This window comes from Bos taurus, chromosome 19 (genome assembly GCF_002263795.3).
Source record: "Bos taurus isolate L1 Dominette 01449 registration number 42190680 breed Hereford chromosome 19, ARS-UCD2.0, whole genome shotgun sequence".
In the NCBI taxonomy this organism is placed as follows: domain Eukaryota; kingdom Metazoa; phylum Chordata; class Mammalia; order Artiodactyla; family Bovidae; genus Bos; species Bos taurus.
The window spans coordinates 56,453,786-56,476,309 of NC_037346.1; the positions used below are offsets into that span (position 1 = coordinate 56,453,786).

At 58.7% G+C, this 22,524-nt stretch overlaps 1 protein-coding gene across 3 annotated transcripts; it reads left to right on the plus strand.

Moving 5' to 3' along the window:
- Positions 1–1,246: 1,246 nt before the first annotated feature.
- Positions 1,247–21,980, plus strand: HID1 (HID1 domain containing). 3 transcript variants are annotated; one of them, XM_024980357.2, is made up of 19 exons: positions 1,247–1,409; positions 7,181–7,330; positions 8,065–8,235; positions 8,792–8,944; positions 9,467–9,573; positions 10,031–10,147; positions 12,207–12,429; positions 12,609–12,665; positions 13,787–13,927; positions 14,082–14,172; positions 14,385–14,536; positions 14,635–14,713; positions 16,009–16,173; positions 18,637–18,864; positions 19,094–19,200; positions 19,743–19,823; positions 20,409–20,500; positions 20,637–20,795; positions 21,009–21,980. In XM_024980357.2, exons 1-19 carry the CDS (start codon positions 1,344–1,346, stop codon positions 21,070–21,072), a joined length of 2,403 nt encoding a protein of 800 aa, XP_024836125.1. In that variant the 5' UTR covers positions 1,247–1,343; the 3' UTR covers positions 21,073–21,980.
- Positions 21,981–22,524: the final 544 nt, after the last annotated feature.

Below are 22,524 nucleotides of genomic sequence, written 5' to 3' on the forward strand. Positions count from 1 at the left end.
GGACTGGGAATGGGTGATTTGTAGAATGGACTGGATTTTTTTTTTTAATGCCAAATAAAGGTACTATTCATTTGTTATCTTGAAGTGATTATAAAAGCCATGGAGCCTGTCCAAGATTTCATCCAGGGTAGGGAAAACCCACCTCAGGAGCAAACACAGAGCTCTCCCGTCCAGTCTGCTCATTCAGTGCTGTGGGGACACCCTTGCCCCCCTCCTTGCTACCCCACCCCTGTCCTACCCTGCCTTTATGCCTAGACAGCGCACCCCACATTTTTTACCCTTGGAACTCCAATTCAAGCTAAATGTCACCTCCTTTTGAAGCAGCTAGGATTTCTAGAAGCTTCCAGACATAACCTGCAAGGCGATATTGTTGAAAAAATGCAGCCTCTTTTGGAGCCAGAGCTGGATTTACTTTTTTGGCTTTGTTCCTTACCAGTTGTGTGACTTTGGGCAGCTTAACTGCTTTGAGCCTCAGTTTTCCCTAGGGTAAAGTGGGTTTAATACCTACTTCAGAGGTAGGTTTTCTGTCGTGTAAGAGGTTGTCACTATTTATTATTATTAATTTGCCTCTATCCTGGTCTCATTGGGCTGAACCATGGCTAATCTGTTCCTTTTTTGTCTCTCTAGCTAACTGCTCTTAAATAGCAGACTCTGTGCCTTAAGCCTCCTCGGCCCCCCGGCCCTGACACCGTGTTGATAAATCCTAGTCCCTAAACATATCTGTTGAAATGGATGACTCTAAGAGGATTCTCAGGGAAGGCAAGTGGCCAGAAAGGAATGGTGGGACTCAGAAGGGACCCCTCGCTCTCACCAGGCCGCGGAGCCCGATGAGACAGGTCAGAAAAGGGGAACCAAAGGAGCGGATGCCCAGAATGCCCCAGAATGCCGGGAGATGGACAAGAAAGATGCTGGAGAGGACCGGCTTTGAAACTGTCGGCCTAGTGATGGAGTGGGGACCGAGGGTGAGGATGGGGGGCAGGGGACGGAGGCTGGAAAGGTTGCGGGCCCGTGGGGTGGGGGTGGCGCTGAGTGTAAATGGGAGAGACCGAGAGGGATAACGCTTCCACGCAGAAGGAACCCGATCCAGCTGAGAAGGGGCTGGGGGTGGATCCGCGGGCCAGACCCCGGGTCGGCGCGGGGAACACGGCGCTGGAGCAGCAGGTGCGGGGGGCGGGGCCCGGCGGGGCGGGGCCCAGGGGGGCGGGGCCGACGCCGGCGGGCGGGCGGGGCGCGCGGCTCGGCTCCTGCGAGAGCCGCGGGGGCAGCGGGGCTGGAGCTGGATACCCAGCCGGAGCCCGAGCGGGAGTCGGGGCCGGGACCAGGCCGGAACGGGCTCCAACGAAATGGGGTCGGCCGACTCCAAGCTGAACTTCCGAAAGGCGGTGATCCAGCTCACCACCAAGACGCAGGTGCGCCCGGGGCCCCGGCCTTCCCACGCACCTGCCAGGGTGGGGGCAGGGCAGGGCTTTCGGGGTTGGGGGAACGGCTGCAAGAACTTGGCTAGCCGGGGGCTGGGGGGACCAGCTGGCCAGGAGGGTGACGCCGCAGCCAGGGAAGAGCGAGACTCCTGGGCCTGTACCCCAGGGCTCCATCCCTTAGTCCCCCACCCCCAGCCTTCTCTCCCGGGAACATCCCTATTTCCCGCAGCTGCTGCTGCCACCTTAGGCTGACGTGTGCCTACTCCCCAGGCCGGCGTCGTCGCTGTCCGCTCCGCTGTCGGCCCCCTCATCGCCCCTCCAGCCCCTCAATCTCCAGCCTCTCCCCACCCCCACCCACCCAAACACCTCCTTTTCTCCTCCCTGCCCCTCGGTGGGTGTCGGCGATCCGGGAGGCACAGACCCGGTTGACTCAGTGCAAACAAAGCCGGCGGTTGCCTTCCCGGATCGGGAAACAGCTGGTGCACGGTGGCGGCCTCGCTGGGCCGGGTCGATGCCCACGGCCAGAGAAGGCCTAGGTGTTGATGGGAACACGCAGAGTGGCAGGCAGCGCTGCAGCCTGGCCAGGGGAGCTGTTCCCAGGCCCATGGAGTCCAGATTCCCAGCTGGGGACCACTGCTCCAGGGGCTCCGCTTTCCAGGCCCTGCGGTGCAGGTGGCTGTGTTTGCTGTACCCTGTGTTCTCTGGGGCAGGGTTAAGAACCGTCCAGGCTGCCCCTGGACTAGGTACTGTGGGGCCTGGGGGTACCCATCCAGGCTTGCACAGACCCCTGAGCCCACAAGTGGCACCGAGGCCAACTCCTTGCCCCCAGCACAAGGGCTGGCCCCAGCAAGGCTATCTCCCTGCCCACCCCTCTCTTCTCACTCCTTGAGCCAGGCCACTCTGGCCAAAGAGATGCCCATCTCTGCCTCCCCAGGTCCCCCACTTTCGAGGGAGTCAGGACCTGCTGCCAGCCGGGGATTTCCTTCTACCTGCACCCCTAGGGCTCTCTCATGCTCCCAAGTAGAGTAGTTTCAAGGGAGCCATTTCCCCCACAGCCAGCTGGTTGCAGCTCCAGGGGCCAGAACTCTGGTCCCACACTCTCTGGTTCCCACAGGAGAAAGGTCAGGAGCCCGGCACACGCCCAGGGCCTCTGAAGGGTCCAGTCCCAGCTGAGAGGCATTTGATAGAAACCAGGCCTTGCTAATCACCCTTGCCCCCAAGGCTCCTGGCTGTTTCTGGCATTTGGCTTTTTTGGCGTGTGGGGCTTCTAGATCTGAGGGTGGCAGGTGGTCCCGCCTCTCGGTGGGGGGCCACAAGGAGAAGAGGGGAGGGAGGCCTCCGTGTTTACCTGCCTGGGGAGGGAAACGCCTTGTTGGAGGAAACCACCTTGTCACTATGGGCTCGGCAGCTAGGGTCTCTGCCAGGCCAGTAGGACCAGCTCAGCTGGGTCCCACAGGATTCCTACAGGCTCGGGCCCCCTCCCCAAATTACACTGGGCCTCCATCCTTCCCTGGCTGTGGCCCTATGACAGGGTGGACTGAGCAGCTGGGGACAGCTGGGGACAGTGAGCTGACGTGGGACAGAGCTGGAGCCAGACACCAGCCTGAGTCTCTCTCAGGAGAGCCTTGGGGCCCTGCAGGTGGGAGGGGACCTGGGCTGCCTGGAGGGAGAGACCCTCAGAGCCTGAAGCCACGGACCCTGTGCAGTGACCTGGCTCAAACAGCTCGGGAGTCAGGGCCAAACCCCAAATGGTCCCCAGACCTTGCCACTCGGTGTCCCCAAGGAGATTCAGGCCAGTTGTCCCCAGGGTGTCCTCTTGTCCCAGGGCCTCTGTGATCACAGGGTTTTGCAGACAAGCCAACCTAGAACCTTTTCCCCGTGGCCTGGGCCCAAGCTGGTTGGCTTTCCCGGCCTTCCTGTGCTGTATCCTGTTTTCTTCCTGCCTCGGGCTGGGCCCGACCCCAGTCCTGAAGCCGGCAGCTTTGGCTGTGTTTCAAGCCTTTCCCGGTGTGGGTGGAGCCCTCGAGGGGCATATTCCTGGATCTGGGACCCTCTCCTAGATCCTGTCCTTTTGGAGATTCTCTGTCGTAGGCCAGAGGATACCTGGTGGGTCCATGTTCACACGTGTGCACATGTATGAGTGTGCGAATGCCGTGGTGATTCAGTACAGGTCACCCTTGGCAGGCCAGACCACTGCTGGTGCTTCCCTTCTCCCCCCAGAGAGGTCCAGCAGCTGCAGCCGGTCCTCCAGGCTGGTGGGCATCTGGCCTGAGCAGGTCCCAGCAAAGCTTCGCTAAGAATATCTGGTTTCCCTCCAGGGTAGCTCAGTCCCTGTGCCCTTGGCAGCACGGGCCTGCTCACCTCCACCAAAAATACTCTTTAAAGAAACTAGCTTGGATTTTAGAAGCTTCTTTGTGTTAGGTAGGGCTAGAATAACTGAGGCAGGATCTAAGCTATGTTCCCTCCCCACTCAAAAGTTTCAGCGAACCTGGCCAGTACCTATGGCATCAAGCTAGCCTCCCCTGCTCTGGTAACGGCCACCAAACTGAAGGATCTGAGCCACAGCTGGGACCTGGAGAAGAGGTCCAAGTTGGGGATGGGGGAGGTGAAATCATTAGTCCTGAAGTTCAAGGCCAGCTCCCAGAGCTGGGATTTCCCTCTGCTTCAGAGCTGGGCTGCCCTGGGGCCTCTCAAGCTCCCCTGCTAAGACTCTCTCCTCATTCTTAATTCAGTCCCCAGGGGACACTTGCCTGATGAACTAGGTCAGAGGTCAAGTGCACTCGATGAGTTTCTGCCCCTTTAAGCTTAAAGGGTAGTGGCTACTTGGGAGGAGGGGAAAAATGGCTTCCCAGAGGTGCTCTCAGATGGGAGGTGGGCAAGGGCCATGCATGTTTTCCGGGAGGCTCCTTCCCCACTTCCACCGGACCACCCACACTGGGGGTGTGCTTCCCTGGACCCCAGAGAGGGTTGGAGGGCATGAGGACAAGCCAGCCGCGGCCCCAGGGCGCAGTTTTGGTCTTTGTTCCTCTCCCCCAGCTAACTTGCTCTACCAGTTTTGGGACCCAGGCTGTCCTGGGGCCAGGCCAGCCCTGAAGGCCGTGGCCACAGGCTGCCCTGTACCTCACTGGGAGGCCTTGTTGGGGAGTGGGCTGGGGTAAACTGGACCCTGGGGAGGCTTGTACCCAGCCTTGTGCTCAGCTCTGCCCGGTGAAGGGGCTGAAGGGAATCTTTGGGACTGATTACAGCTTTTAGCTGGACAAATACTGGCTGAGCATCTGCCATATGCCTCAAGTGCATGGTCCTGGGAGAAGGGCTGGTGGAGGAATGGAGCCTCCAGGCAAGAGTGGAATCAGGCCCGTGATGAGTGACTGTGGCGGGTGGGGAGCAGGTTTCCAGGGTGGGATCGAGCCCACTGGTAGAAACTCTGGGAGACTTCTTGGAAGAAGTGGCTTTAGAGAACAGAATTTTTAAAGTATTTATTTGGCTTCACTGCACAGCATGTGGGATTTTAGTTCCCTGACCAGGGATCAAATCTGCCCCCTCTGCATTGGAAGTGTGGAGTTTTAACCACTGGATCTCCAAGGAAGTCCCAACAGAATTTTTTTTTTTTTTTAAGTAAGATTCACATCGTTTCCTGATAATAAGAGTGATGCGTATTACCTGCCGATTTGTGGTAGAGTAGCCCTTTATCGTGGAGAAGGCAATGGCAACCCACTCCAGTACTCTTGCCTGGAAAATCCCGTGGATGGAGGAGCCTGGTAGGCTACAGTCCATGGGGTCACAAAGAGTCGGACACTACTGAGTGACTTCACTTTCACTTTTCACTTTCATGCATTGGAGAAGGAAATGGCAACCTACTCCAGTGTTCTTGCCTGGAGAATCCCAGGGATGGGGGAGCCTGGTGGGCTGCCGTCTATGGGGTCGCACAGAGTTGGACACGACTGAAGCGACTTAGTAGTAGTAGTAGTAGCCCTTTATCAGCTCTTTCAGAGAAGGCAAAAGTCTGATTTGATTGGAGCAGCCTGGGTAGGTCTCTTGCAGGAAGTACTATTCAAAAGGGTAAGAGGACCTTGGTTGACCCTCAAACAGATGAACATTCAAAAGAAAAAGATAGCAATACGCGCATGGACAGAAAAAATATATAAGAAACAAACAAAAAAGCCACCCCGCAAGATAATTGCTATCGCCACTTTTTCATTTTCTTACAGGCTTTTATTCCTCTATAATTTTACAGAAAATCATGATCATCCTATAGTAACTTTATATCTTCTCTTTTTCATGTAACATTGTACCACGAGCATTTTCCATTCATCCGTATTCTTTGAAGACATTCTGATGGCTGCATAATATTGCACTGTATGACTAATTATTAATTATTTTTTTGGCTGAGTGGTATGCAGGATCGTAGTTCCCTGACCAAAGACTGACCCCATCCCCCCTGTAGTGGATGTACAGAGTCCTAACCACTAGACTGCCAGGTCATTTCCTGAGGAGGACATGATAACACACTCCAGTATTCTTGCTTGGAGAACTCGGTGGACAGAGTAGCCTGGCGGGCTATAGTCCGTAGGGTTGTAAAGAGTCAGACATGAGCGAAGTGACTTAGCAGCAGCAGCAGCAACTTTTTAAGCATTCCCCAATTGTTGGCTATTTAGGTTGACTCCAACGTTTCACTTTTCACAACAGCTCTTCAATAAACATTCTCACACCTGAATGTCTCAGGCCATTTCCTTAGGAAAGACTTCTAGGATTCATGATTTAAATCGGGTGTTCACATGGCTGACTATATGACTTACAAGGCATAAGTGTGCTGAAGGCACGTTGCCTCAGTACGTCTGGTCGGGCTTTGGACAGTGTTGGGTGGGGTGGGCATATGGGGAAGAGGGGCTGGTCTGTGCAAGGGCAACCAGAAAATATGGCCGGGCTGTGTTGCTGGGATCGTGAATACAGGTATTCTTATGCACACATCCATGTGCACATGTGTATTTGTTGTGTGTCCGTGTGCGTGTCCGTGTGCCCAGGTGTGTGCTTGTAGGTGTTTAGGTGTGATCTTGGCTGACTGTCCAGCCAAGGTCTGGACCCGGCAGGCAGTGGGGAGCCCTAAATGTCTTGGTTGAGGGAGCAATGCCTTCGGTGCTGTGCTTTGAAAGCTGGTTGGGGGCAGTGTGGAGGTGGGATTGAGGGGGTAGATTTGGAAGGGGGCCCTGGCAAAAGTGGCTGTGGTGGGTACCGAGAAGAGCGGATGTGGTCAGAGAGCCGTGGGCGACTCCTTTAGATTCGGCACTAGTTGGGTGTCCCGGGTGAGGGTGAACACTGGGGTTTAGGGGGCAGCCTGAGTGACTGGCAGTGAGCACATGTCCCCTTGGCTTCTTCCCAGGGGAAGGGGCACAGCCTGGCTCTGGTCCCTGGGCATGTGACTTAGGGGTGTAGCCTGGGGAGGCCCCCAAGTGGGGAGGATCTACCAAAGGGAGATGGTGAGTTACTGGGGGGTCACAAGTCTCTTAGGGACTGGGTTGGGCTCTGCCTACTGAACTCAGTGCCAGCCGATCCCTGACCATCTGTGTCAAGTGTCCCCAGCCTGCCTGTGCCAACCAGGGCTCATGGCCACTGAAGGATGTCTCCATGGGGGGAAGACTCCTGGGCACCAGCAGGAGTGGAGGAGGGGACTTCCCTTTCCGGGGCTCCCTTGGTCACAGAGTTGGGCACACTGTGGGCCTGCTGGCAAGAGATCATGCGACTCTGGACACTTGGTCCCCCCACAGCCTGTGGAAGCCACCGATGACGCCTTCTGGGACCAGTTCTGGGCAGATACTGCCACCTCGGTGCAGGATGTCTTTGCGCTGGTGCCAGCAGCGGAGATCCGGGCGGTGCGAGAGGAGTCACCCTCCAACCTAGCCACTCTGTGCTACAAGGTGAGGGGTGCCCAGCCCTTCACTGTCACCGCCCCCCGAGCCATTTCCCACGATCCCAGGGAGGCTGGAGCTGGCCCAGCCCTGTGGTGCAACAGGGCTGGCACCCAGGACATCCCCACCCAGTCGAGGTGGCCCCAAGGCTTCACCCACTTCTCCCCCCAGGAGCTGGGCTCTGGGAGGTGGGCAGTTGCTGCAAGTCAGCTCGTCTGGCTCACCTTGTGTGGTTGGTGGGCTTCCCTGGTGGCTCAGTGATAAAGAATCCACCTGCCAATGCAGGAGACAATGCAATTTGATCTTCTGGGTCAGGAAGATCCGCTGGAGAAGGAAATGGCAATCCACTCCAGTATTCTTGCCTGGGAAGTCCCATGGACAGAGGAGCCTGGCGGGCTCTACAGTCCATGGGGTTGCAAAGAGTCAGACACGACTGAGCGACCGAGCATGAGAGCAAGGGCGGTTGGTCCTGTCAGTGTTGCCATTTTACAGATGAGGAAACTGAGGCTGGTCACTTAGCAAGGTCTCAGCCAGTGAGTGGTGAGCTGGTCTCACTCCCAGCTGCTCCAGGCTGCCCCCTGGCCCATGTCCTGTCCCCCTGGGGTTGGCTGACCCTGTCTGGAGAGGTGGCCCTGCAGGTTGGCCATGCTCCCCCTCACCCTCTGAAGCCCGGGGTGCCCAGCCTGACCCCAGGTGCCAGGGCCTCATCCCCCTGCCCCCCGCCTCTCTGCCCACTCCTGCAGGCAGTCGAGAAGCTGGTGCAGGGAGCCGAGAGCGGCTGCCACTCGGAGAAGGAGAGGCAGATCGTGCTGAACTGCAGCCGCCTGCTCACCCGCGTGCTGCCCTACATCTTCGAGGACCCTGACTGGAGGGGCTTCTTCTGGTCCACAGTGCCTGGGGCCGGTCGAGGAGGGGTCTGTGGGCCTGGCCGGGACTTTGGGGGGGTGCGGGGAGGTGGGACTGCGGGGACAGGGAAAGAAAGTTATAGGGGGCCACCTTCCTCCAAACCTCTTCTGGGGTTTGGGAGGGGTCGGGGGAGGGGGTCAACTCCTCCTTAAGTCCTGGGTTTCTCCCCTGTGGGGGTCCCTGCCCCTGCAGCTGGGCAGAGATGGGGGCAGGGCAGCTGAGCCCTCCCCCCACTTACCCCATTCCCTCCCTGGGGTTCTGTCCAGGCAACTAGGGGTACACAGTGTTGGGTGGGTGGACCCAGGGATTCTCAGCAGGGCTGAGGCTCTTGAGTTTAGGGGGCTCACCCGGCCCCTCCCAGTCAGGGGGGAGGCCTCCTGACTGCTCCCAGGCCCTGCTTCCCACTGTCCCCCTTCTGCCTTGGGAGGTTTGGGAGTGATTAGGGGTCTTCTTCCTGTTCCTCCCCCGCCCCTCGCTTCCTGTCTCCCTCCACCATGGGTGCCTGCTTGGGCCGACCCTGTCCTCCACCCCTCCCCAAGTCCTGGGACTGCCTCTCCTCGGCAGCCACAACTGAGGGGCCTCTGCGGGCCGTGTCCCAAGCAGGGAGAGGATGACGACGAGAACGCCCGGCCCCTGGCTGAGTCCCTGCTCCTGGCCATTGCTGACCTGCTCTTCTGCCCAGACTTCACGGTGCAGAGCCACCGGAGGAGCACTGTGGTGAGAGCCCTCAGCCCCCTCCCCTGGCCCAGGAGGGCCTTGGTCCCAGGTCGGGGCCAGCTGAAGTTCCCTGGGGCAGGGACTGCCCTGGGAGGGCCAGGCTGCCTGGCACGCATGGTCCCAGGAGGGGGTGGCGGCTGGCACGGCTGGAGGGGAGCCAGCTGGTGCGGGCCCTGCCCTCTGTATCCGGGAGGCAGGGCACAAGCACCCACTGTCCTGGCCTGGGCCGTGGGGGGGTGGGGCTGGCGCACTGGGGGCCTGGCCCCTCACTTCCGGAGGGCAGTGGACTGACCTTGAGGTTGCCCACCCCGCGTGCCCACACACCATTGGGGCCCCAGTTCTGCTCTGCTCACTCCCTACCTCTTCCTGTCTCGCACTGGACTGAGCAAGCACCAGACTGAAGGAAAATGAGCTTTCCTAGCACCCGGGGTGCTTTGAGGGTCTGTCTTTAGGAGAGATGAGGGTCTTTGCCCCCCCACCAAGGAAAGTAGGGGTCTGATTTCTCCCTAACACTGTCCCCAGGACTCGGCGGAGGACATTCACTCCCTGGACAGCTGTGAATACATCTGGGAGGCTGGCGTGGGCTTTGCTCACTCTCCCCAGCCCAACTACATCCATGACATGAATCGGTGAGCTGGTTCAGGCTGGACCCCAGGCCTGGCACCTGCACAGCTCAGAGAGGGAGCCATGTGTGGGGGTCTTCCAAGGAGACCCTTGGCTTCTCTGGTGGCTAAGGGGTAAAGAATCCTCCTGCAATGCAGGACACCTGGGTTTGATCCCTGAGTCTGGAAGATCCCCTGGAGAAGCGAATGGCAACCCACTCCAGTATTCTTGCCTGGAGAATCCCATGGACAGAGGAACCTGGAGGCTACAGTCCATGGGATCGCAAAGAGTCAGACGAGACTTAGGGACTAAACAGTAACAGAGGAGACCCTGCTCTCTCGTGACCTTGCTTCAGCATCACAGGGATAAGACGGAGTCACTTCTTTTCATGGACCTGAAGGAGAGCTGGGCGGGGTGGGCATGCACTCCTTCAGGGGAACTGGGAACCTCAGGGTAGGCTCTCTCCTGTCCTCTCTGCCCAAGGATGGAGCTGCTGAAACTGCTGCTGACTTGCTTCTCCGAGGCCATGTACCTGCCCCCAGCTCCGGACAGCAGCAGCATCAATCCGTGGGTGCAGTTTTTTTGTTCCACAGAAAACAGGTGAGGGGCCCCTGGCCTGCCTTTAGATTTCCCCACCTCCCGCTTGTAGGCAGCCCGGCACTGAGGCCATTTGCTGGCGAATGTGTCTTATTTGAGGAGGCACGCTGCCCCCTGGTGGTGATGACCTATAACAACAGCCGCACCTTAACACCAGCGCGGTCCCTGTTGGGGGCCCTGGGTGAAGGGTGCCTGGGTCCTCCATCTAGAGCGCCGTCCAGTAGAAGGATAATGCAAACCACATATGCAGTTTAGACATTTCTAGTAGCAGCATCTAAAAAGTTGAAAAAGAAACAGGTGAAGTTAATTTTAATTATGTATTTCTTTTAACCCAATATGTCTGAAACATCAGTATTTGAGGTGTAATCACTAAACAAAGTTATTGAAATGTTTTGCATTCACTTTTCATCTGGTGTGTAGTTTACATTTATGGCACATCTCCCTTCGGACCAGCCACATGTTAAGCTGTCCGTAGCTACATGTAGCTTGTGTTAGTTTATTTAATTTTGGCCATGCTGTGTGGCCTTGCAGGATCTTAGCTCCTCGACCAGGGATTGAGCCGAGGCCCACGGCAGTGGCCGAGTCCTACCCAGGGAACTTCCTGGGCAGTGCGTTTAAATGGTGGGTGGGTGGGGGTGTGCTGAATACTCTGAAGAATGGGGACGCCCGGCCCACGTGGGGGCACTTAAGGGCTCTGGGGAGCGTATGAGTTCGCGAAGGTGTCACATGGCAGGACTGCATACTTACAGCAGGTCCGAATGCTCCAGCTGTGCAGCTCCTCTTGTGCCCGGGGCTGTACTGGCAACACGGGGTTAGTGCCCCTAAGTGTCGAGGTTCACCCTCTTCCAGACTCTGCCTCCCACATGACACGCCCCATCTTCAGGTTTTGCAGCCCCTCCGCCCAGCCTCACCCTGGCACAACCCCCAGAAGTAGAGAGAGTCCAGGTGGCTCTCCCACCAGGCACAGCTGGAAGCTGGCCAGGGTTTTCTTCCTCCCCAGCCTTATCAGGCAAACGGCCACCTTTGCCACTTGATGAACCACCCTGGGTCTCAGTTTCCTCATCTGTAAGATGAGGAGCTTGACCTCTGACACCTCACAAGTCTCTGAATGGAGGCCTTCTGTGGCCTGGGAGCTGGGGAATGGGGTGCGTGCTTCGCTTCCTGCCTTCCCTGTGGGCCTCCAGCGCTTCTCTGAGGCCCCGAGGGAGGGTACCTGCCCTGCAGAAACCTCAGAGACATGTCCTTATACATTTATCCAAGCCCGTAGATGACACAGTGTCGAGAATTCTCCAGTGATCCAGAGGTTAGGACTTTACACTTCTACTGCAGGGGGTGCATGTTTGAGCCCTGGTGGAAATAAGATTCCACAGCCAAAAAAAGAGAAATGAGCCCTGATGTAGACTGTGGACTTCGGTTGACAGTGATGTGTTGATGTCGGCTCATCAGTTATAACAAATGTGCCACCCTGGTGGGGGATGCGGATGGTGGTGGAGACCGTGCGTGTGTCGGGGTAGGGAATCTATGGGAAATCTCTGCCTTCCCCTCAAGTTTTACTCTGAACCTAAAACTGCTCTAAAAAAATAAAGTAGTTTTTAGGGACTTCCCGGGAAGTCCAGTGGTTAAGACTCTGCACTTCCAGTGTAGGGGGTTGAAGGTTTATCCCTGGTTGGGGAACTAAGATCCCAGCTGTAGCGTGTGGAGCAGTCACAAAAATATATATTAAAAAACTTAAAAAAAAAAACCAAAAAACCCACAATAGGCTTCAACCCCTGGGGGTGAAAAATCTAAGGGGTGTGGACATGATACTCTACAAAGAGCCCCTCAGGACTGGCCATCCCTGTCTTGGTAATGAACTCCTTCTGGCCCCCAACCATCCCGGCCAGCGTCCCAGATACAGCCAAGGAGGGGGATGAGCTCCTGGGGCTGCTCCCTGGTCCCCAGACCACAGCCTGGCACTGAGACAGTGGGGGATGAGGGGTCTTTTTGGTCGACCTGCCCACCCGGCTGCAGCTGCGAGTGGACGGTGGGCAGAGTCCCTGAAGCCCCCTCCTCTCCTGCGCAGACATGCCCTGCCCCTGTTCACCTCGCTCCTGAACACCGTGTGTGCCTATGACCCTGTGGGCTACGGGATCCCCTATAACCACCTGCTCTTCTCCGACTACCGGGAACCCCTGGTGGAGGAAGCGGCCCAGGTGCTCATCGTCACCTTGGACCACGACAGCGCCACCAGCGCCAGCCCCACCGTGGACGGCACCACCACGGGCACCGCCATGGACGATGCTGACGTGAGCATGGGAGAGGGCGGGCTGCCGAGTGGCACCCCCTCCAGCAGCCCGGCAAGGGATGCCCGGCGGGCACTTCGTGGGGGTGTCTGGGGTCAGAGGGGGCACTGCCATCTAGGCCTGGGGTAGGGCAGGGGTGGGGGGTGAGGGCACCTGCTGAGCCCCAGCTCCACCCTCCGCAGCCTCCAGGGCCCGAGAACCTGTTTGTGAACTACCTGTCCCGCATCCATCGAGAGGAGGTGAGTTGAACAATGCTCTTGCTCTGGCGGTTTTTTTTTTTAAGTACGTAATTTTTTGGCTGCGCCGGGCCTCCCTCGCTGTGCTCGGGCTTTCTCTGCTTGCGTGAGCAGTGGCCACTGTTTGTTGCGATGCACCGGCTTCTCACTGCCGTGGCTTTTCTTGCTGTGGAGCGTGGGCTCTGGGCTCGCCGGGTTCAGCAGCTGCCGTACACAGACCCAGTGGCGGTGGTGCACTGGCTTAGTTGCTCCGTGGCTTTTGGGATCTTCCCAGACCAGGGGTCGAACCCATATTCCCTGATTTGGTAGGTGGATTCCCATCCACTGTACCACCAGGGAAGTCCTCCTGTGGGTTCTTGATGCCCACTCCTCACAAAGGTTGTGACCTTGCAGGGGGTGAGAGGATGCAGATAAGATTGGGAGTAGGGAGAGTCCTGACCCCTACCTGAAGGAACCACGGTCCCGGTGGACTTGGGGTTGGACCGCAAGGTCTTGAGCCTCAGAAAAGGGCTGATGGCCTCAACTGGGGGAGGGTAGCTGGGAAGACTTGCGAGAGGAGGTGGCTCTGATGGTGGGTTTGGTAGGGGAATTACAGTGGATAGAAAGGCCAGTCAGACCTGGGTTCGTGTGTCTTGTGACCTTGGGGGAGGTTGTTGTGCCCCAGGACTCTAAGCTCTGCAGCTGTGATGTGGGGACAGGAACCGCCTCCTTGCCTTGTAGTGAGGATGGGCTGAGAGCACTGTCCAGGGAACAGGTGCTCAGTGATGGACAGCTTTTCTAGAATAGACTGTTCCTCACGTGTGACAGGGTGCTGGGAAGGGGCGGGAGGATTGCAGCTGTCCACAGGAGTCAAGGTGGGCAGGAGTCCAGTGTGTAGATGGGGAGCCTGTCGTCTGGTAGAGAAGTAAGCTCTCTAGACCTGCCCTGGACCAAGCTTCTGAGGGGCTACCCCCAGGGCAGCTGTTGATGACGGTGGAACCTGGGCCCCTCTGGTTCTGACGGTGGGAATCAGGCTCTGGGTGGGGTGGGAGTCGGGGGAGAGGAGGCGTATGTGGGGGGCCTGGCCAGGAAGCCGGGACTGCAGGGAGCCAGACTGGACAGGTCCCTGCCCATACCCCACCCAGGACTTCCAGTTCATCCTCAAGGGCATAGCCCGGCTGCTCTCCAACCCCCTGCTCCAGACCTACCTGCCCAACTCGACCAAGAAGATCCAGTTCCATCAGGAGTTGCTGGTCCTGTTCTGGAAGCTCTGCGACTTCAACAAGGTGGGCCGGCCCCTGTGGCGGTGCAGGGGCGCGGGATGGCCGGCAGCGGTCCACCCCTGGGATGCGGAGGGCATCTAAGGAGACTTCTGGGAGGGGCGGGGCAGAGCTTCCCCTCTCCTGACCCCGCCCACCCGTCTCCGCTCCCCGCCGCCAGAAATTCCTCTTCTTTGTGCTGAAGAGCAGTGACGTCCTAGACATCCTGGTTCCCATCCTCTACTTCCTCAACGATGCTCGAGCGGATCAGTGTAAGGCTGGGGTGGGCTCGGGATCCCTGGGGGGCGCTCCTGGCCTAGGGGCAGCTGCGGCCAGCCTGTCCTGCCTCCTAGCAGCTCGGGCCCTGTGCCCTGACCTACCGGGAAGGGCTTCTCCCCCCACCTCCACCCCAAGATGGGTCCCTGCCCTGGACTCCCTCGCCGCCCCACCCAGCGAGGTGACCCTCCCACGCCCCGCGCCGCAGCTCGGGTGGGCCTGATGCACATCGGTGTCTTCATCCTGCTGCTTCTGAGCGGGGAGCGGAACTTTGGGGTGCGGCTGAACAAGCCCTACTCCGTGCGCGTGCCCATGGACATCCCGGTCTTCACCGGCACCCACGCCGACCTGCTTATCGTGGTAAGTCGGGGGGAACCTGGAAGTCTGGGGGTGACGTGTCCTCGGCCGAGACTGGAGACGGCGGGGGCCCCGTGGCTGACCCCCTGCTCCCCGCATAGGTTTTCCACAAGATCATCACCAGCGGGCACCAGCGGCTGCAGCCCCTCTTCGACTGTCTGCTCACCATCGTGGTCAACGGTAGGGCGCGGACCAGGGCGCGCCTTTCCCACGATCACCACCAGGGGGCGCCCGGCCACAGGCTGACCTGCCACAGGCTCCCTGGTTCAAACCTGCTGGGTCCAATAGAAATATTAACATAAGGGCATCTAAGTGCCTACAGGGCTTCCCAGGTGACCCAGAGGTAAAGAGCCCACCTGCCAATGCAGGAAACGCAGGAGACTCGGGTTCGATCCCAGGGTTGGGAAGATCCCCTGCAGAAGGGAATGGCAAGCCACTCTAGTACTCTTGCCTGGAGAATCCCATGGACAGAGGAGCCTGGCGGGCTACAGTCCCTGGGGTCTCAAGGAGTTGGACACAGCTGAGCACAAAACACAGCAACAACAGACAAAGTACCTACTGGTCAATTTTCTTCCTTCCTTCCTTCTCTCTCTCTTTCATTTTTACCCCTTTTTTCTTTCTTAATTTTTTGACTGCACTGTGGCATCCTATTTCCTCAACCAGGGCTCAAAACTGGGCCTTGCATCACTGGCTCCATCCCACAGATCTTACCTGAAAATGCATTTGTGAACAAGACAGCCACCGACCCTGCCCCATCCCGGTGAGGGAGAAAGATACGAGGAAAGATCAGTCTATGACAGATCGGTCTGTGAAGTCAAGCTGTGTGCAGCCTTGCGTCTCTGACTCCCCCTTCACAGGCTGTGCAGAAAATCTGTATATAGTTATATGTGGAATATCAGCTTGATATTCTACTTAATTAAAAAACATTTTTTTTTTGTTTTGGCTGTACTACATGGCTTGCAAGATCTTAGTTCCCCAACCAGAAATGGGACCTAGGCTCCTTGCAGTGGGAGCTCAGAGTCCAAACCATTGGGCCACCAGGGAATTCCCAGCTTGGTATTCTAGAAAGATGTAAAGGTCCTGAGTTTGTATCCCTGCCCATCACTTTATAACTGGGCAATTCTGGGCAAGTTTATGAACCTCTCTGAACCTCAGTTTTCTCATCTGCAAAATGGGAATGGTCTCCTGTATCTACCTCCCTCTCAGGTTCAAGGAGGAGTTGGGGAGATGGAGTGTGTGAGTGGCTTTGTAAACATGGCTGTCCATGGGGAGGGGCCCAGGTGCAGCCCTGGGGCTCTGAGGAGGCATGGCCAGTGCGGCCTTGGCCTCTGGGGCTCAGTCTTCCTGATTTTGGGGGGGACTTCCCAGACGGGGCAGGGAGGGTGTGGGAGCGGGAGCAGCGCGTCCCTCCCAGGCCCTGGGTGTGCAGGCCCGGTTGGTGGGGCCCCGGAAGTAAGCCAACCCCTCCCCTGTAGTGTCGCCCTACCTCAAGAGCCTGTCCATGGTGGCCGCCAACAAGCTGTTGCACCTGCTGGAGGCCTTCTCCACCACCTGGTTCCTCTTCTCCGCCGCGCAGAACCACCACCTGGTCTTCTTCCTCCTGGAAGTCTTCAACAACATCATTCAGTACCAGTTTGATGGTGAGGCGCCGGCCCAAGCCCCTGGCCTGGCCTTGGGGATGGGGGGATCCGGGGTGGGCAGTGGGCGAGGACTCCTTCCCGTCTGAGGAGGACACAGCCCTCCGGCCCCCAGTTTGTTTGTCCTGCATGCATTTATTGAGTGCCTGCTGTATACCAAGCCCTGGGCCCGGTGAGGGGATTCAGTGGGAAACTGAGCAGAGTGCCTCCTGCCCCGTGGAACTCGCAGCTGGGGAGGGAGGCATGGAGGGGGACTCTAAACAGATGGTCACCCAGACAAACAGGTCATCTTAAGTCTGATGGGAGGGAAGTTCAGGCTGTCACGGGCCTGCTGGGTGTCAGAGATGCTGGGCTGCCTGGTGTCAGTTAGGGCCTTGCCACTTAGCTCTTAGGGGAGGAGGAGAAGGGGGTGACAGAGGATGAGATGGCTGGATGGCATCATGACTCAGTGAACACGAGTTTGAGCAAACTCCAGGAGATGATGAAGGACAGGGAAGCCTGGCATGCTGCAGTCCATGGGGTCACAAAGAGTCGGACACAACTTAGTAACTGAACAACAATGGATACACTTTTGATGATATCTGGTAATCAGACATTTTGTTAAGTGCTAGACTGATGGAGTGGAGAAGGCAATGGCACCCCACTCCAGTACTCTTGGCTGGTGAATCCCATGGACAGAGGAGCCTGGTAGGCTGCCGTCCATGGGGTCGCTAAGAGTCAGGCACGACTGAGCGACTTCCCTTTCACTTTCCACTTTCATGCATTGGAGAAGGAAATGGCAACCCATTCCAGTGTTCTTGCCTGGAGAATCCCAGGGATGGAGGAGCCTAGTGGGCTGCCGTCTATGGGGTCGCACAGAGTCGGACACGACTGAAGTGACTTAGCAGCAGCAGCAGCAGACTGATGGAGATCAATAGGATGCATTCTCATCCTCGAAAAGCTCTGTGTTTAGAGGAGGCAGACATGTACACATGTAACTAAAATGCAGCCCTTTTTGCTCTAATGTGGTGGTTTAGTCGCCAAGTCACATCCAACTCTTGTGACCCCATGGACTGTAGCCTGCCAGGCTCCTCTGTCCATGGGATTCACCAGGCAAGAACACTGGAGTGGGTTGCCATTTCCTTCTCCATTTTCTATAATAAAATTATATGTATTGGGGGTTAATATATGCACACTACTGAATATAAAATAGTTAAGCAGCAAGGACCTATTGTATAGCTTAGGATTGTTGTTTAGTTGCTAACTCGTGTCCCTGATTCTGGGAAAGATTGAGGGCAGGAAGAGAAGGGGGCGATAGAGGATGAGATGGTTGGATGGCATCTCTGACTCAATGGACATGAGTTTGAGCAAGCTCTGGGAGATGGTGAAGGACAGGGAAGCCAGGCGTGCTGCAGTCCATGGGGTCGCAAAGAGTCGGACACAACTGAGCAACAACAATGAACACTGAGTTCTGTGACTGTGTACACATCAGCTCCCTGAGCCTCAGTTTCTTCATCTGTAAGATGATCGTAATAATAGTACTAAGAGTCCCTATCTCAGAGGGTGTTGGGAAGACTAAGTGAAATAATCCAAGAAAGTCACTTGCCTGTGACTTAAATATTAACAGTTGTTATCATTTCCAGAATAAGTAATATTTGCACTAATTGATCGGGGATGAAGGGCTTTCCAGGTGGCTCAGATGGTAAGGAATCCACCTGCCAGTGCAGGAAACCTGGGTTTGCTCCCTGGGTCAGGAAGATCCCCTGGAGAAGGGAATGGCAACCCACTCCAGTATTCTTGCCTGGAGAATCCCAGGGTCAGAGTCGATGGGGTCACAAGAGAGTCGAACACGACTGAATGACTGACACTAACTCATCAGGGGATGAATGGGGTAGGAACAGTAGAAAACACGGAGGGGCACAGTCTACACGCAGACGCTGGGGCGAGATGTGGCCGTAGGAGTGGGGCGGGGCGGGGCGGGGACCCTGGCGGGTCGGGAGCGGGCCGGGGCGGGGCGAGCGGCGGGACGGCAGGGCACTGAAGCCCCAGAAAGTACTCCTGTCTCCCTCAGAGCCAAGGGCGTTCAGTATGGTCCTTCCTCCTGGTGACCTGGCTTGGGGAACCGTCAAAATATTGAACAGCTGGCTTAGCAGGACCCTGACATGCTGGGCCCACCCAGCTTTGCCAGGTGTTGCCCCTTCATGCTGGGTGGTGAGAGGGTCCCCCGGGTACCAGGGAGGGGCAGGGGTGAGCTCAGCCCAGAAGCTCTTTTGCTGACAGGTGGCATCCTGGAGTCGCCTCAACCCACCCCCCTGCCCCCAGCACCAACCCTGCCCACACTCCCCGTCTTCTGTGCTCTTTGCTGTCGCCTCCCCCTGGGGTAGACACCCCTCTTGTCCTCCAAGCTCTTCCCACCCCAGGAAGCCGCTCTGGTGCAGGGGATGGCGAGGGGGCCTCGCTGAGACACCCACCCCTCCCCTCCCACAGGCAACTCCAACCTGGTCTACGCCATCATCCGGAAGCGCAGCGTCTTCCACCAGCTGGCCAACCTGCCCACTGACCCGCCAGCTATCCACAAGGCGCTGCAGCGGCGCCGCCGGCCGCCGGAACCCTTGTCCCGCGCGGGCTCGCAGGAGGGCGCCTCCATGGAGGGGTCCCGCCCTGCCGTGCCCGCTGAGCCGGGCACCCTCAAGACCAGCCTGGTGGCTACCCCAGGTCCGGTGCTGACGGCTGGCAAGGGCTGTGGAAAGTGACAGCAAGGGTTGGGGTGGAGGTATTGGGGGAGCCCAGGAGGGCTGGCTGGGTGGGGGGACCGGGCTGGGTGGGGAGTCAGACACAGCATCTCTAAAGTGGAGGGAAGCTGGGGACTCGTGGGGCGGGGCTGTGCAGAGGTGTTCGAGGAGGGACGCTGGGGCAGGAGTCCTTACTCCCCCCCAACCCCTAGGCATTGACAAGCTGACGGAGAAATCCCAGGTGTCGGAGGATGGCACTCTGCGGTCTCTGGAGTCTGCGCCCCAGCAGAGCTCAGCAGAGGACAGCCCAGCCACGGAGGTGGGCCCCGGGGAACTCCGGGCGGGGGGCGAGGCTGGGCGTTTTCCTTTCCTCCTTGGTCTCTGAAATGCAGGCCAGGCCAGGGCACCCTGGGGTCCCCTGCCGCAGGGGGCTGGGCACCTGGTGCTCAGGGCATCTGGGTTGGCACTGCTGACTCTCTGCCCTGGGGGTGGGGGGCTGTCTTTCACAGACCCCTCCCTCGTTTATTGGTCATGGGCTCAAGCCCTTGGCCTTCAGCCTCCTCATCCATCAGCCTTATCAAGGCTGGGCCGGCCTTTACCCCGTCTGCCCAGTCAGCCCCTGGCCCTAAACCTGTCACCAGGCTGGGCTGGGTCGGGCAGGGCCTGGGGCCCAGGGCAAAGGGTGCTGGGCTGGGCCATCCCCTCCTTTGGGAGAGGGTCCCCTCCCCCCAGCATGGGCCAGGGCAGAGACCTCCTTGCCCTCCAGGTCCCAGGCTGTGGGGGGGACGCTTCGAGGACCTGATGCGCTGCCCTCCCCCGCCTCTCCCACCATCCCTCACTTTGTTCCTTCTCGGGGACCAGGAGCCCAGCCAGGCTTGGCGGGAGCAGCGGCGACTGTCCAGTGCGTCGGCCAGTGGGCAGTGGAGCCCGACGTCGGAGTGGGTGAGGGTGGGGCAGATGGCATAAGGTGTGTGGGGAGGGGTGTAGTCGGGGGCTCCTGGCTCAGGAAGGGCTTGGATGGGAATGCGTCCACTTCCAGGGACTGGCCTGGGGTCAGGTTTGGGGTCAGTCCTGTCTCGTGACCTTGGCCTCTCTGGCTTGGTTGCTTCCTCTGTCTACACTGTCCAGAGTTGGTTCCCCAGCAGGGTTAAGGTACAGCTGTCCACAGCCCTTTCTCAATAAATCACCCTTTCCAGTTTCCTTCTTTGCATCACTTGCTCACTCCCTAGTTTGTTTCCTGACCTCACCACTAATTGTGTTTGCACGGGGATACTAAATGTCCCAGCCTCATCACTCTATCGTGAGGATCAAAGGCATGATACGTGGCACACGCTCCATGAGAGGCCGCAGCCCCTGCACGAATAGCAGTCCCTATTCACAGGCCCTGCCTGGTTGCCAGGCCCTTGCTGTGATGAGCCAGGGTGCTTTCTGCCTTGGGGAGCTCCTGGTTCCAGGCCAGGGGTCGAGTCTGTGCCAGAGCCTCTGGGGGACTGCTTTGCCAGCCGGGAACCCTGGTTCCTCCCCCAGATCCTCTCCTGGAAGTCGAAGCTGCCGCTGCAAACCATCATGAGGCTGCTGCAGGTGCTGGTTCCCCAGGTGGAGAAGATCTGCATTGACAAGTGAGGCTGGGGGCATGGCCGGGCCGGTGGGCTCTGGGGCAGCCCAGGCCGGGGCTGGGGCTGGGAGCATGGGCGAGCCCCCTGCTCCCCTTGACCTTCAGAGTGGGCACACTGGAGACTCCCATCTCGCTGGCAGGGGCCTGACGGACGAGTCGGAGATCCTGCGGTTCCTGCAGCACGGCACCCTGGTGGGGCTGCTGCCTGTGCCCCACCCCATCCTCATCCGCAAGTACCAGGCCAACTCGGGCACGGCCATGTGGTTCCGCACCTACATGTGGGGCGTCATCTACCTGAGGTGGGCTCCTCGGGGCTTCTGGGGGTCTGCTGTCCCCCCTGAGGGTCGGCCTCAGCTAGTGGGGTTGATGTCAACACTGTCCACCGGGGTGGTCTTGTCTGGTGGGGGCGGGCACCCACTGCCTGGGGCGGTGGGAGGAGGACAGCCCAGTTCCTCCCCAGTCTGTTCCTCGAGGCTGCCCGGCCCCCAGGTGACCGTAGACCCGCTCCGCAGGAATGTGGACCCACCTGTCTGGTACGACACAGACGTGAAGCTGTTTGAGATCCAGCGGGTGTGAAGATGGAAGCCTGCAAGGGGCAGGGGCCAGGGGAGGGCGGGGACCCGGGGTCCCCAGTGCTGACCCCTGATCCCCTGTTCTGAGCTTTAAATGACCCCAATCAGGGCTGGGTGCTTGAGTGGCCGAGTCCTGGGCGGCAGGCCCCAGAGGCCCCCTGTGGCTGGGTTGGTGGGGACCCACCCTGCCCCTCGCCTGTAGGCTGGACTCGCCGGAACCTTCTCTCTCTGGGGCTGCAGCCCCCGCCCCATGCCCAGAGCTCCCACCTCTGTCTGGCTGCCCTTCAGGACCCGTTTCTAAGCTGACCCTCAGTGCCCGCCTGGCTCCTGGGCTGCCCAGTCCTGGAGGGCACCAGGCTGCTGTGCCTAATGGGCTGCCCACAAGGAAGTCTTGGGCCATCGTTCCTGGAGGCACCTGCAAGGGTGGGGGGAGCCTTTCCAGGCCTCCTACCCCGAAACCACCTGGTCCAGGCCCCGCCCGCTGCCAGGAGCCCGGGAAGAAGGGAGGCCAGGATGCTCACGGAGGGGACTGGGGACAGACGGACGCCAGGAGCCAGACTGGAGGACCTCACGCGTGTTAGGGTCTGGAGTGGGGGGTTGAGGGTCTCCTGTTGTATTTTTCCAGGTCAAGGGATGTAGCCTGCCTGGCTCTTACACAGAAACGGGGGTGAGGGGATGGGGGTGGGGAAGCCGCCGTTCAGCCCGCCCTCCCTCCCTTTTCCCACCGCCTGGATGTTTCGGGGAGAGGAGTGACCGGGAGGCCACCCATCCCTCCTGGTTCTGGCTTCTTGGTCTCCCTCACCCCGCCTGTGTCTGTACAATCTTTGCTCTGTACAATCGGCCTCTTGACATAATAAAACCCCCCTCTCCAGGCCCTGCATCCTTGTGCTTGGAGGGGAGACAGGGTGTTCAGTCCATGGCTCTTGTTTTCAGGGACACTGGGGCTTCGCCTGCCAGAGTCAGGCCCAGAGGGCCCTCAGCACACGACCAGCATCCTTCATTTTCTTGGGTGAGGAAGTGGAGGGTTGAGCTTCCCTTGTCGTGGTGCCCTCAGAGAAAGAGTTCACACAGGAGAGGCGAAGGGTCTGCCTCCCAACCTCCTGTATGGCCCCTAGGGGCTCTGCTGGGACTCTAGCCCTCTGCTCACCAGCACCCAGCTTTGCGGGGTACAAGCCGGGCTGCAGGGGCGGAGCTGCCCTCCCCAGGCCCCACCCCCGGCCTCACCCCGGGCACAGCTCACTGTTTGCACTGGCTTCAGGGAGATGGACGGGCTAGGAATGCCCGCCCTCCCCGCCCAAAGACTCAGAGGACCTGGCAGCTGGGGAAAGTCCCCCAGGGCTGTGTTGTGGGGAAGACAGGGGCTGGCGAGGGGTGGGAGGATGTGGAAGCCCCAGCCTCTCTCTTCCCCTCTCCTGCTGTGGATCAGACAAGGGGAGGACCAGACAAAGGGTTTAGA

Excerpts from the sequence above, each read along its gene's own strand:
- HID1 (XM_024980357.2), top strand. The coding sequence starts at position 1,344 with ATGGGGTCGGCCGACTCCAAGCTGAACTTCCGAAAGGCGGTGATCCAG. Across the intron at positions 16,174-18,636 it reads CATTCAGTACCAGTTTGATG|GCAACTCCAACCTGGTCTAC; the intron begins GTGAGGCGCCGG and ends CCCCTCCCACAG. Across the intron at positions 20,501-20,636 it reads GAGAAGATCTGCATTGACAA|GGGCCTGACGGACGAGTCGG; the intron begins GTGAGGCTGGGG and ends TCTCGCTGGCAG.